This window comes from Urocitellus parryii, chromosome X (assembly GCF_045843805.1).
Source record: "Urocitellus parryii isolate mUroPar1 chromosome X, mUroPar1.hap1, whole genome shotgun sequence".
NCBI lineage: Eukaryota > Metazoa > Chordata > Mammalia > Rodentia > Sciuridae > Urocitellus > Urocitellus parryii.
The window spans coordinates 50,623,328-50,638,784 of NC_135547.1; the positions used below are offsets into that span (position 1 = coordinate 50,623,328).

The following is a 15,457-nucleotide window of genomic DNA, read 5'->3' on the forward strand; positions in this document are numbered from 1 at the left end:
TAATAACTTGAAACATTTGCTATTAATTTCATTTATTTCTCCAATCACCATAGCAGTCAATACTGCCAGGCAAATATATTCTCCCTTGACTTCAAAAGGATTTCAATATACCTTACTCGTCGATCTCAATATTCTTCCTTTGTAGGTGGTATATAGTTAGTTTGCATTTTTTTAAATAAAATCTCAGTGAGTCTAGTGTAAATATTTCTTCATTACATTTGATAGGAAAATACTAATATAAAAAATGATAATAAGTTACTGATATATAAATTGTTTGCTTTCTCGGAAATATAGACAAATCACCTTTACTTTTTCACCATGTTAACTAGTCCTTATAGACTGCTTATTATAAAAGATGGTATAAATTATACCAAAGCACTTTTAATCTAGTTTTTCAAGTTTAGCACTTCTAGTAGAAAGACCTGATCATTCTCAGTATTTTTCTCATGTTTTAAATTTTTTTAGTGTAATTGTCAAATATTTCTAATATCCTAAACAATAACCAGTGCTAATTTTACTATTGTTGTATAAATTAACTCCCAATTTATAAATCCATTTTCATATTTGTTTGTGATTCTTTTTGTTTTGGTCAAGGTAAATTTGCTTTAATTAAACTAACATGGATTCAATTTTCTTGTTAGCCTTAAAATATTGTCCTTTTCCCTAGCTACTCTCCTAAATTAAATAGAGAATTGATCACGGTTGGAGTGCAGTTACATAGGCCACAAGTCATTTTTACCTATGTTTTTTTCATAGACAGTGAAATTTCTCTTTCTAGTACATATAATTAATATTTTCCCATCTTACTTACTAGATTTATTCTGTATTCCTTCTTATATTATTTGCACAAATTCTTAGCTATTGAAGTAGATTGTAGACCAATTAAAGTCAAAATATTTTCTTGGCATTTCATTTGAAATTTCTATAAGGACCTCTTGAAATTAAAAATATATTCCTAGAAAGATCTCTTAGGAATTAGAAATATTATTACACAAGGGCTTTAATATAATCATAATGCATATTCTTCAGGTTTCTACAAATAAGTCAGATTTACCAGTATTTTTGTCCAATATTTTTTAACTGTAGGAATCATCTTAAGTCAGTTCTTTATTGGTTTATTTATATCAACCAATAAATTAAAGTTATTTTAAGAAATAATAATAATGAATATCTCTATAAATATAAATCAGTTGATTTCACTCGACTTCTTTCAGTTCCTACTGGAAAAAAAACATTTTGAGAAACAGTCTACCACTAACCTTACCCATGCTCTAACATTATATAAAATCTCGGTAAATATATAACAGTTATTTCTGACTCATACTTTTAAACATGTTTTAATGCATTAATAACCACCTTTAAAGAATTATTAACCATTCAAGACATTAATTAGGTACTCTTACATACTATATTTTTAGGAATTTAGGGTAACAACAATGATAAACTAATTACATTAAAAATAAAATAAATGAAGTTTATATTATTTGTGTGTGGGCGTGTGCATTTATCTTTGTTTGGGTCTAATTCTTTAAAAGTATTAATGCCATTAGTTTGAAGTATTTGTGTCTACATTGAGTAGTAATGTTAAGTCACTCTCAGAAAGGTGTAAGTAAGAAATAGTCTAATGAAAAAGCAAACAAATTATTCTTTTAAGGTATGAAGCATAATTTACTGATTTCTTTGAAAAGCTTTGCTGTTTAAAATAGAGAAGCTCTAATGATCTGATATTAAGTAAACTAATGGATTTAACTCTACTCATAACTCAACATTCTTCTACTGAATATTTGAAGCCCATACATTTAATACAGTTTCATTTTTATGGCATATGTCTTGATTGGGTTTTAGCAGGATTATATAAATATGAAAATATACATAGGGCTGGGGTTGAACGGCTCAGTGGCAGAGTGTTTGACTAGCACATGTGAGGCACTGGGTTCGATCCTCAGCACCACATAAAAATAAACAAAATAATTTTTAAAAACAGAAAAAGAAAATATACACAGAATCATGGTTTCTTGCTGTTATTTGTGTTCATTCATGTGCTAATAAAAAGTTTATTTTTAAACTTTAGTAAACTTAATAAAAAATGGGAAAGTGTTTTCCACTTGAAATAAAATTCATGAGCTGGAAATAAATATAAATCACCTGAGAAATAAAAATTATATACTTTTCCAGTAATGTCAGTGACAGTCTCTCCCAGGTGCCCTAGGCAGGCTACCTCATAGAGATATAAACATTGTATCTTGCTATCTAGATCTAAAGGCTTATCAGAATCAGAGCTCTTTATAGAAACATTAAGAAAGAGCTTTTGCAATGTGAAAATTTCAACATGTCTGGATAATCTGTGTGAAAAGTATTGTTCTTCTATGCTTCTATGGATGACCTCTTTGCACAGAATGATAGCTTTATCCTTTTTCACATCATTATGTTTGCTAGGGGAAAATCCCGCTGTGCTACATCATAATAACATGTAATCTTCTTGCTCAGTTTAGCTGAGGTTTAAGGAAACTCTGTTCATAGAAGCTGTTCTTTAAAGCCTGATCTATAATTTTTCAGAATCACCCTAGCAGAAGAGCAGGAGGCTTTATAAGAGGGATACAACCATTAAAACTCTTAAATGAAGATTAGTTTCAAGTTTTACAATCCGATACCAAACCATCTGGCAAATCTCATGTCAGGTTTTGTTAAACCTCAGAGCTTTCTAAGTGTTAATTCATTCCTCTTCTGTAACATTTACCCTTCTCTTCATACATACAAACACACACACACACACACACACACACACACACACACACTCACACACTTGATGCCTAAGATAGAAGATCTAATTAAGTGCTCCATGCTTGTTGATTTTTTCCACCTGGTGATTTGTTAACCTTGAAGACAATTTCAAAATAGCTTTTGGCAGAACTATTGGAATCCTTATGGATAAGTGAATATATTCCTCCCAAATTATTCCTCTCTTTTCCTACATTTCCCTTGAGTCTAACTACATTCAGTAGGAAGATAAATACTTTCTTGTGATGCCAAACCGCTTCAGAGGGACTCAGATCATTCTGGAAAATATTAATTTTACAATTGACACATAATAAATGTGTACATTTGTGGAATAAAGGGTGATATTTAAACACATATATAATGAATCTTGATAAATCAGGATTTATGATTAGCATATCTTTCACCTCAAATATTTATCATTGGACAAGACCATAGCATAATTGGATTTTGTTTTCCTTAAGACTTCATCATGGTAGTTTTGATGATGTCAGTTATCCAAGAAAAACAAAAGTCTTAAATTGTAGTTTTAAGAAAAAAAAAGTCTTAAATTGTAATTTTTATATTAACCTGGTTTAAATCATCGAGAAATCATTCCATCCAGGGTATCAAGTTGTACTTTATGTTTAGAAATCCATGTCTTTTTTTTTTACAATAAGGATTAAACCCAGTGGTGTTTAACCAGTGAGCCACATTCCCAGCCCTTTTTTATATTTTATTTGGAGACAGGGTCTCACTGAGTTGCTTTAGGACCTCATTAAGTTGCTGAGGCTGGCTTTGAACTTGGTATTCTGCCTCAGCCTCCTGAGGCCCTGGAATTAAAGAAGTCGGCCACCATGCCTGGCTAGAAATCCAGGTCTTTTGACAATAATTTCCAAGAAAGATAAAGCAACAACAACCCCCCACATACACTAAAAAAACTACAGAAACAATAAAGAATGATTAATCATAGAACATAGGTGTTTCAGATTCACAATGACCTGTCAATGCCAGAATGCTGATAAATATAGTTTTACATGTCCCTTTAATTCTGATGAATGTGTGTCAATTGCCCTGTGGACAGAAAATGTTAGAAAATTTGTATTTTCTTGTCTGGCCATGTAACTCAAAACCATGGTAATATTTTGGTTTATGAGTCTATATTGGAACATGTTACTCTTTGTAGCTTAATATGAATGTTTAAAGCTGTCATATTTCTTCAACTATACAGTAATTTTAGGAGACTTAAGGACACTTGCAATGTTAAGCCACATACCAAGTATCAAGCTCTAATTTTAAATGTATTCATTCCACTATCTCTCCTATGTGGCTCCACCCAAACATTTCATTGATTTTTTTCTCAAATATTTTTATTTGTTGTTCATGGACCATAATTTTATTTCCTTATTTATATGTGGTGCTGAGAATTGAACCAGGGCCTTGCACATGCTAGACAAGTACTCTACCACTGAGCCACATCCCCAGCCCTCATTGATATTTTAAGTAAATTTACTTGTTGTTTTAAAAATAATTATCTAGCTAATACATTTTAAGCTTTCAACGATCAATTTGAACTTAAATTTATTTTTATTATAAGCTTCCAAGAATTTGATTCCTATTGGTTGCCAAATTCTGAAGTTTTGAGGAAATTCTCAAGTTTATAATACAACTTTTTCTTTGGAATGTCAACTAAATTTACAAAATGCCTTATTTTTACCTGAGAACTATATATTTCAAGACAGAAAACAATGATAAATTTTGAGATGGAAGATATGCTAATCATAAATCCTGATTTATTAAGATTCATTATATATATATGCTTAAATATCACCCTTTATTCCACAAATGTGCACATTTATTATGTGTCAATTGTAAATGAAATTTTAAAAATGATAAATTTATAATCAAAAGAGTTCTGCCTTAACTAAAAGTTATATAATAATTGGAAAAAGTATAAAATATAATATCGGGCTGGGATTGTGGCTTAGCAGTAGAGTGCTCGCCTAGCATATGCGAGGCACTGGGTTCGATCCCCAGCACCACATAAAAATAAACAAATAAAGATATTGTGTCCAACTACAACTTAAAAATAAATATTTTTAAAAAATTAAATGTTTACCTTTTCTATTCATTCTATACTTCTTCACCTATCACATTACTGGGCTATTTATTGAAGCAACAGTGAATTTTCATTTTTTAGATATACGAAAACACAAATATAAAATACTTGAATTTCTAATCTCAAAAATTTTGATTTGCTTCATAGTATCTAACTGAGGAGAATTAAGGCTTATTTGTGAGTAAGAACAGAAGATTGTGGGGCCATTATCCTTCATAGGAAAAACTACTCAGGGCCTTTCTATTCTATTCATGTGATAGTTTAATTTCGGAGAGACTGAGGGGGGCAACACATGCTTCATGAATCCAGATTGCTTCTGCTTCATGTTGTTATGGAAGATATAGCCCTAATACTGAAAGTCAAGAAGATAATCATAAAGTGCCAAACATTTTGTAGTAGCTTAGTTTCACACAGTAATTACATAAGGCTTATACTATTATATCCATTTCAAAGATGATGAAATTGAGAGTCATCTTAAGTAACTCAAGAATTTCATAAAACTTGTAGACTGAAGAGTCAGATGAGGTATACAAAGGCCCTACATATTCCTTTGTTGTAGCATATTGTTGAATAGATTTTAAACTTTTTATAATACCTATCTTTTTCTTCTTAGATATTGCCAAGAAGACTTTAAGAAACATTAAGCAGAGTAGTAACTAATGAAGATTTCTTCTTTTTTAAGAAAATTATTGGAGTATATTCACTGCAATTAGAAAACATGTGGGCTAGGGCTGTAGCTCAGATGTAGAGCACTTGCCTAGCATGTGTGAGACACTGGGGTTCAAACCTCAGCACCAAATAAAATAATAAATTAAAGTATTGTGCCCATCTATGACTAAAAATAAATTGAAAAAAAGTAAGAAAACATGCCTTGTAGTTTTCTTTTATAAAATAAAATTTGATATTGTATTGAGGCTTTTAATGGAAATCATTCAAATCTATGTGTCATGTACAACGGTAAGCAAGTTATACATTGCATTTGTAATTTTGGGCATACTTTTGATGGATATTATTTCCATAGTAAGTACCATGAATGAAAGTAAATGAGAATGAGGGAAATTTTCTATAAATGTTATCATTTATAATGAATTTAAGAGCATTTTGCTGTAATGTATAACTTATTTTTAAAAAATTAAAAATTTTAAAATGTAATCATTTAGAAACACAATCCACATACTTACATGCCTTTAGTAAACTATTCTGTCATTTGGATGTGAGGTGTCCTCCCCAAAATTCCTGTTAATGCAGGGATATTCAGAGGTGAAATTATTGTATTGTGAGAACTGTAATCAAATCAGTCCACAGTAGTTTAAATAGATAGATTGGGAGGGAACTGTGGGCAGACTGGTTGGGGCTGGAAGAGGCGGGTTGCTGAGTTTGTGACCAATAAGGATTTATCTTCCCTATGGCCCCTTCCTTTTCTCTGTTTCCTAGCCAGCCATGAGTGGAAAAGCACTTCTCCACCACTCCATTCCACCATGAAGTTCTGTCTCCCCTTAGACCAAGAGGTATCAACTCAGCCCACCATGGACTGATCCTCTGAAACTATGAGCCAAATAATCTTTTCCTATCTTAAGTTATTATGGGCAAGTATTTTGGTCACAGTGACAAAAATCTTACTAACATAGTATGTATCACCATGCTTGATATTCCACAGGATTCTCCAGAAAATGTCTTATATGCAGGTTTGAGAAGATTTATTTTCTCTATCATGTCAATATGTCAACTATATGGCAATAAAATAGCAATAATCTATCAGTTAAACTCACTTATGGTTTTTGGTATCTAAAATATAGTGATGGCTGTGATAATTTTAAAATGTCACATCTTTGTAATAACCTGAGATTTCTGGGATGTATATGATTACCTAGAAAATGGTATCAGACTTACATTCTACTGGAAAACCTGCCACATTTGAGAAAGAAATATAATTGCTGAATACATTGAGGCTTCTGTGAATTCTCTTCTTGATAGTTTTTGAAACAATAATGTAATGTTGAGACTGCAATCAAAAGCATCCTGATCTTTATTCTGACAATGATTTTCTTACCATTAGGTTTGAGTGGCAATAAAATTTCCAAGTAAGAAAAGAAATTTTGCATCCCACATTTCTTCTTAAAATGATTACAAAATTAATCTGGGTATATCTGGCCCAGTATCTTTGAGATTAGTCAGATTGAGGAATGCAGTTCATGAATCATGTCACTAAGGCTCAGATTCTGTGAGTCATTGTCAGGAAAACAATTGAGAAGAACAACTAGAAGGACCTGCCAGATTTAGGAAGTTTGACTGAATTATAGTGCTTTCATAAGCTTTTTATTTTTGCAAGGTAATTTTATTTTGGTAAATGTATTTTACTCTTTTAGGTCACCCTTAGCAATCTCTTACTATTTTCCTGAAAGACTAAATCCTTTGGCAGCTAACTATGTTTTTCACCAATTTATCACAAATGCTATATCACTGTATATATTTTGAGCTAAATATTTACATCCCCATAAATGGAAATTTGCCTTAAATTTTCCTTACTTCTTGCTTTAGAAAAAAAGAGGGAGATTTCATAGAATTTGGGCATTTTCTCTCAATCAGTACACTTTATGAACCATTGTCTTCCCACATTCTCCACAAATAAAATTCAAACACATTATAAACAATTTTTATATTTTGAAATTAGAAGATCCTTAAAGGTAAAGTAATATAAATGGACACCTTTCCTTTCACTTATATCTATTTTTTAGGCCATCAGGGCATCACTGGTGAGACAATGTATCCGTGCTTACAAGAGTTAATGCAATTTTAAACAACATCAAATTCCCTTCCAATGTCTAAACTATGAATTAGTAATCTCTAACTTGGAAATAATAATGCAATCCAATATCTATCTATCTTCCTCTTTGAAATGTTATTTTTATTATTAGCAATAATGCCCCTGACACTTTTCAAAATTCTGTAAGATCATTGGTATGAGGCACTTTGCACTTTTTGACACTGAGTATCATCTTAATATGAACTGGATTAAAATGAGCTTAAATCTACAAAGACTGTGATTATTATAAAGCATTTTACTCTTTTCCTGACAGCTTGACACCTAATTCCATAAAAGGGAAGATGCAGTCTCATTCAGTACATGGTACATATGAAGAAACTGAAATGTGTATCTGCATTTTATTTCTCAGGTGTCACTGATCAACCACATTTCATTATCTTAAAACAGTTAAACATAAATGTATTTGAACAATAAGATTTCCTAAATTACAGTTTTTCTCATTTGCATTATAGTGAATCCTCAGAAGTTCTTTATATTGGAAGCATTGTATGAGACAATTCCCTGGTTTTTATTCTTAGACATATGAGGCAATGGTGGGAGGGGAGGAGAGATGGGAAGAACATTAGTATGAATGGGATGTGATTTTACCATTAAGTTGCTATTGTATACAAAATAAATTTCAATATTTTTTCTAATATTATTCTGAATATTGAAGCAAATTTTTCATTATATCCACCTAAAATGCCATCCGTGATTAATACAATAGACATTAAAATACAAGCATTATGTATTTGACAGAGTACAGACCAGATAGACATTGAATGCTCACGATTAACAAAAAATGTTTAGGTCAAGTGCTTAAAATGTGCATACAAAAGACAACTCAAAAAGACTTGTTTCATTAAAAAAAGTTAAATGAAAGTTCTGAGCACAGTTCTGATGAGAAACCTCTATAGCCTATGACACGCTGCTCAAGCATATTTGAGTTTTTCTACTTTGCTTCCTGTATCAGTATAAACAGTTAATTTTGCAAGTCCATCTAGAGTATGAGCTTAATTCATTTTTGTATACATTTGTCCCCCATTCTGCTGCATCTCTTTTGGCATTTCTGTTATCTGGGATACCTATTGGTTCTCTGTGCCTTAGACCATGTTGCTTGCTCACTTTGCCAAAGAGGTCGCCATATGTTTTATCCACTGCATCCAAAGTCTATCAGACTTTACTTATTTTAAGAATTATCCATTAGTGACAGTTACTGCTATTTCTTCCCTTCTTGCCTAGTTCAGAGGTCAGAAATATTTCCCTTTAAAGGGCCAGAGATATTTTTAAAGAGAGAAAGTTAATTTTCACAAAATTTGTATTAATTAAAATAAAATAATAATTGCAATAAAGTATAATTTTGATGGAATACAGGTCTATTATGGAAATTAATAAACTTCTGTATCTCATCTCTGAAAATAACTTCTTACAAAGAAGGGAACTCTCAAATTCTAATATCAATCCAGGAGTATGTGATTTTAGTTTAGTATAAATGTATATATCTCTTAAAAGCTATTTGAAAAATTATATTAGATTATTTTTTTGGCTTTGCCACTTAGCATATCATTACATTGAAAATTAGTAATTTCCAACTAAAAGCCAGGTAAATCTCTTAAATTTTATTTTGTCACAACTTATATCAAATTTGTATTGGGATTGAGATACTCATATATATATACATATATTTCTTTAACTTTTGACAGCCTTGACATATATAAAGTAACTTGATATGACTTGTGATATGGAGAACTTGTCAAAATGATTTTACTGAATTGTAAGTTTCACATATAAGCACTCTTTTACCTTGTGATTTGTAAACTGATTTATTAAAAGATATTAAGTATGTACAAAATTTATTTTCTGAAGTGATTCAATGTTTGGTAATAATAGTTGAGGTTGCTTCTTTTCATTTAATAAAATCACTATCTTGGACTTGAGCTCGAAATATCCCCATACAATTTTGTTAATATTAAGCAATCCGGCACTTATTTGGGAGGACAAGTCAGGAAAATCAATCTATCATTTTGATAAGTTAATACACCTGACAGTGATTTGGTTCACAGAGTGAATAAAATTCACTCTTGACCCTAAAGATTCAATAATACAAGATAGAGTAAAATACTTCCGACAAAATATGTTGATGTATAATGCAACAAGTAACCATAGACTTGAAGAACTCATATTTTCACAAATTTGTTTTGTTAAACTAAACTTCTTTTTGCCCCACACATGTTTTAAAAACTATCAGTCATAAAATTTTTAGTACACCCCCTTCAGTTATTATTGAATTTTGTGTTTTCTCATCTACTTTGAAAATGTTCTCGTCTATTCTTCTCCATGCAAACCATCCATAGATGCTAATTATTTAGTTGCATCAAATTTGGTATTGCTCCTTCACACAAAGAGCAACTGTTCATTGTTGGTAAAATATTTTCTCATGAATAGACAATGAAACTTATTCTAAATCATTTGCCCTTATTTTTTATAGCTGCAATTGTAGTTGTGATTGATGTTCTCAACTTTTTGAGTCACTGTATTTGCCAAAAGGCTAATTTAAAGTTTATATTCTCTGAACACCTTTCTTCAGCTACTGTAAGCATACATGATTTAATTAACTCTCCATCAGAACTGGCTTTCTTTGTTTGGACAACAATTGGGCCTTTCAGAATTTAACTTTGGTCACAGCCTAATTTTTATTGCTATTTTATTTTTGTGAAGAAGTTCTGGTGTGATGAGATATTACATTTTAACTTTCTAATTTTTGTGACTATTGCTTTTCTGTGAGTTGTGATATTGCAATGATATTGCAAAATGCTTAGTTTGCTCTTGTCAATTTGTATAGTATCATTTTTTCACTGTTACAGTGTCATTGCATAATAAACATGACTTGTCATTTAAATTGGTAAGAGAATAATTTCTGCCCAATTGCTTTGAAGTTGTGATGTTCCAAGTTTGATGTTTTCTTCTTATTTTGACATGATGGGCATGCACTGGTAATAAAAATAAAGAAATAAAATAAACTGTCATAGTAATACATATAGCACTTGAAACCCTGTCAAGTAATAGCTGCATCACTTCAATTTTTAGTGCTCTAAACAGCAATACAAAATCATTAGAGTGTAACATAAGGTCTTTGACACAACTACTCTACTTTGTTATATTAGCACCAAAACATCCAGCAGTCACTGAATCGGAATTCCTCAGCTTCTTTGAAAAATATCTCCTCTTTATGGATCAAGTAACTTCTTACCAAATCTATTCCCACATATCCCAAAATCTCATAGAGAAAAATTATGTATTATATTCCTTCAGCATATTAAAAAGAAAAAATATTCTATATCCTGAGGGAAAAAAATTAAATGTGTTACAGGCATCATCTTTTCAAGAGGCTTATCATTGTTCTGGGTTGATACATTAGCATCTGTGGATTCATTGATAAATTCTTGGTTTTTATTACTATATTAAATACCCTTATATACACAATGTAAATTTCTATTGTTGCACACACAGGATAGATTTTAGGATGAGACAATGGTGCATTCATAAATATAGCTCTTAAGGCCATTACATTGTAAAAGAATTGGACTAAAATTCTCTATACCTTAATTTGATTTATTTAAGTATTTTAAATTGTCTTCCACAACTTTGCATATGCTTAATTGAACACTAAAATGTAACACTAGTACATAACTTTCATAAGAAAAGTATTTCATTTCTTTTTTATACTTTTATTTTTAGTATCTAGAGCTGTACCTGGCACATTTTAACCCTCAATTACCTGTTTGTTGAATAAATAAAATGTGATGTCTAGAAAATGATAATTTACTCAAGCAGAATAATATCTATGTGTAATGCTTTTGTGAAATGCATTTTTTAACTTTTATCATAAAACTTAAAAGTACTTATTTCCCCCCTCTTTCTAAAGCCAATGAAGGAGGTTGTAAGATCTCGCACCCCCATGAAAGAGCCAACAACTGTTGAAATCTGGACTCATCCTCAACCACAGGTATGAATGAGACATTACTTTTGATATTTCCTCCCTATTCCTTATGTAAGAAAGTTCATACTTTCCCTCTGAAGTTTCAGTATTTGAAACTGGAAGAGACTGGTAATAGTTCATCAGAAGAAATAGCATGGAAGTGTATTAACATACATATGTACATAGGAGCCCTACAAAAATATGAAAACTCGAAGAAGGACCAGATAGTTGTGCCTTAAATACTCTCTTCATAGGGGAAAAGGACATAGGAAGGTGTATGCAATTTTAGACAAGTAGTAAATACTTTTTAGGAGAAATGAATGGGTCCCAAGGACAGATAGTAGCCTGAGACAAAGTTTCTCTGAGTTATGGATGAGGTGGACAAATTGCAATAAAGTGAGAGTTAGAACTAAAGTGAGAGATAGAACTACAGTACCAACAAAAGTGTTTTTTTGTTTTTGTTCTTAATTTTTTTGCAACTATAGTCTCTCAGGAAGCTGTAAATAGGCACAGACATAGTTGGGTGTGGTGGTACACACCTGTAATCCCAGTGACTCAGGAAGCTGAGGCAGATGGTTTGATAATAATAGTATAGTTAGTTTCTTTGTTTGATCAGTTACAATTTTTCCTTTCAAAATATCTATTAAATGATTGTCTCTTTTACCAATGTTTAGGAGAGTTCTAGGATAATGGATTGAAACAAATTGAGAAATGTTTTATAGTATGGCAAATTTAAGTCTTAGTATAATAAAGCACAATTTGTTTTATGTTAATTAGGCAAATATTAGTGAAATCTCAGTAAAATAAATTAGGAGAAATGCATTTGAGCTTTTATTTTTAACATCAAATTATGAGGTAGTTTTAAAGAAACTAATTTCACCCATTTCAATCAAGATAGCCCAAAATGTGACTAATAAATACATTTAAATTTGTTTTCCTAATAAAGGCTATAAGGGTACTTTTAAAAACTAATGTGAGGAGACCAATATCTAAAAATTCTATGGCATTCAATATTCTGTGTCTGGTTAATTTACTGTTGTTATGTTAATATGGTAAAAGTCCTGAATCTAATAGCTTGGGCGCCAGATGACTAGCCATAAATTGTTTTCTATCCAGTTATTTTCAAATATCATTGTTTGGGGCTGCTGTTGTGGCTCAGAGGTAGAGCACTTGCCTAGTATATGTGAGGCACTGGGTTTGATCCTCAGCACTACATTAAAAAAATAATAAAATAAAGTATTATGTCCATCTATAACTAAAATAATTGAAAAACCCTATTGTGTGTTACAAGGGAAATAAATTCAGAAATTTTTTATACATAAATAGGGATCTACAATATTAAAGTGGAAAGAGAATCAAATGTGTTTATTATTTCATGTGTGCTTCTAAAATTCACAAAAACCATGAAACCATGTGTTTTACAATTATCACATCCTACAGTATTTCACATAGTTTATGCTCTTTGGTAGACTTATAGAACTATTTTTTAATATTTATTTTTAGATGTACTGTGGGAAGAAATAATTTCATAAAGGTAAAATATAACATAGTATCTATCCAAATTATCACAAGTTTTAAATCATTCAACCTGAATTTTTTTTTTGTCAAATTTCATATTCAGATTCTCATGTCTGGCACCTCTGAGTTTTCCTCAAGAAAATTGGTGAAGAAATAGAATATGAGGTGAACCATAATATGACTTTCTACATTTTTATCCAAGATGCCTCTCATACGTTCAGCATCAGTTTTATTGACTCCTTGATGTTAAAACAAACAAACAAAAACTCTGAGTCTTTAAAAGTTTTGAAGAAAAGTACACAATATATTTTTCTTTTTATTTATTTATTTTTCACAGCTTCAGGGCTTGACACTTCCTGGGCAAGTACTGTGCCATTGAGCTACACCCTGAGCCTTATACAATTTTATGGTATATAAATTAAGGTCCCAAAATTTGGCTTACTAGTATGACATAGCTTATAACTGGTATAATTATTTAGAAGTCAGATGGAATTAAACATTGTTATGTAACATATGTCCTCCATCAATAAGAAGATGCTCTATCAGTAATATTTTGTTTAGTCAAGTCCTTAATACTGATTGTATTCTCCTAAATCAAATGCCATATAATTTACTAATTTCTTACCAATTACTGATTTTTTTTTCATTTTTAACGAAGTTAGAATCTCCATAGAGAATAATGGGTGCCTACATAGTGGTTTCTTTTTGCTCGAGGATCTTTTATTTCATAAGTCTTTTAAGTATCTGATAGCTTTGATTGTCCTTACTGCCTGAGGCTTCAATTGCAATTTGACATGCATTATAAAAGTGAAAAAAATTAAAAAGTTAAGATAAGCTGTATAGTGGTAAGTTACATTGCATATGTAGTATTACTATGCATAAGGTACAAATAGGAACTTTTCAACCTTGTTTTTGATAAATATTGTGCTGGCCTCAGAAAAGTTTAAAGAAAATATTTTTTATGATTGAGCTTTTATGCTTCTTCATGAAATATCTCATCTTCAAGAAGATATTCATTACTCATTTGGGGGATTTAAAAAAATTTTTTTCTGAGCCAGGTGTGGTGGCGCACTCCTGTAATACCAACAGTTTGAGAGCCTGAGGCAGGGGATTGCAAGTTTAAAGCCAGCCTCAGCAATTTAGCAAAGCACTTAGCAACTCAGCAAGACCCTGTCTCTAAATAAAATATAAAAAGGGCTGGGGATGTGGCTCAGAGGTTGAGTACCCCTGGGTTCAGTCCTCAGTACCCCCTCCCCCCAAAAAAAAGCAATTTTCTGAGAAAAGAAATGACTAAAACTAGAGTCATTCTGAAATTTATTTCCATTTCTCCATTGAAATCTTTAAATACATCAAACATTCAGATGTCACTAATTAGAATCCTTGATACAGGTAGTGAATTTGAGAGTTTACTTTTAAACACATGGGCAAGTGCTACATTTGTATCTTTTATAGCACAATGGTTCCTGCCAAGAAAAGCCAACTATTCAACTAACTAAAGTAGTATGTGAACCATGAAATCATAGATCAACTTATCATATGGATAAAGTAGATCAAAGGAGAGTGTCCCTTTCCTTATAAGAGGAAATACATTTTTGTTAGTCTTAAGAAAATATTTAAATAGCTGGATTTGGTGCATAACTGGAATCATAAATGTTCACCAGGGAATATTGTAGCATTGGTAGAGTACATAGATGTAATAGAGAGCTATTCAAAAACTGGTTTTTGACCAGCTTTACATATGCTGAATGCATAAGTCAGTTTGTCTGAGGCTCTTATTTTTTTTGTAATGTGGCATTTATAGTGGCTTGATCTTTTCCCTTTTCATAATGAATTCTCCCTCCATTTTCCTTGCATCTGATTTATAGCAATTATAATGTTTAATGAGCTAGCAAATCTAAAGCTGAATTATATTCTTTCAAATTAAAACAAAATAAAATTAGTATATTTCTTGAGGCTTTTCATACTTTCCTGACTTGTCAGTAGTAATTGCATTGCTTGTGAAAAAACTTTTGTCAGTAAGATAGTATTCTGATTATGAATATAGAAAATGTCTTGACTATCACTGCATTTCATAAAAAAAACAGATATTTTGTTATCAGATCTTATATTCATGGATACATAAACAGTTCAGCATGATAGTACTGCAAAACTTAGGTAGAATATTTGGCTTGTATACATTATACTGTTTGATTTTAATTCCCCAAATCTTATAGCCACAGCTAATGAATGAGTCATATATATTTAACAAAGACCATTACTAACTTTGACTCAGACAGTAAATAAA

General features: G+C 31.1%; 1 protein-coding gene across 7 annotated transcripts in view; it reads left to right on the forward strand.

Moving 5' to 3' along the window:
* Positions 1 to 15,457, forward strand: part of Pcdh11x (protocadherin 11 X-linked) — a 662,237-nt gene that overhangs the window by 285,494 nt on the left and 361,286 nt on the right. For 6 of the 7 annotated variants that reach the window (XM_026411349.2, XM_077793969.1, XM_077793972.1 and 3 more), the window contains exon 3: positions 11,602 to 11,682. The exons of the other annotated variant lie outside the window; for it this stretch is intronic. In XM_026411349.2, coding sequence (XP_026267134.2) covers positions 11,602 to 11,682 — 81 coding nt within the window. The remainder of the gene's footprint in view (positions 1 to 11,601; positions 11,683 to 15,457) is intronic. 7 annotated transcript variants of the gene reach the window in all.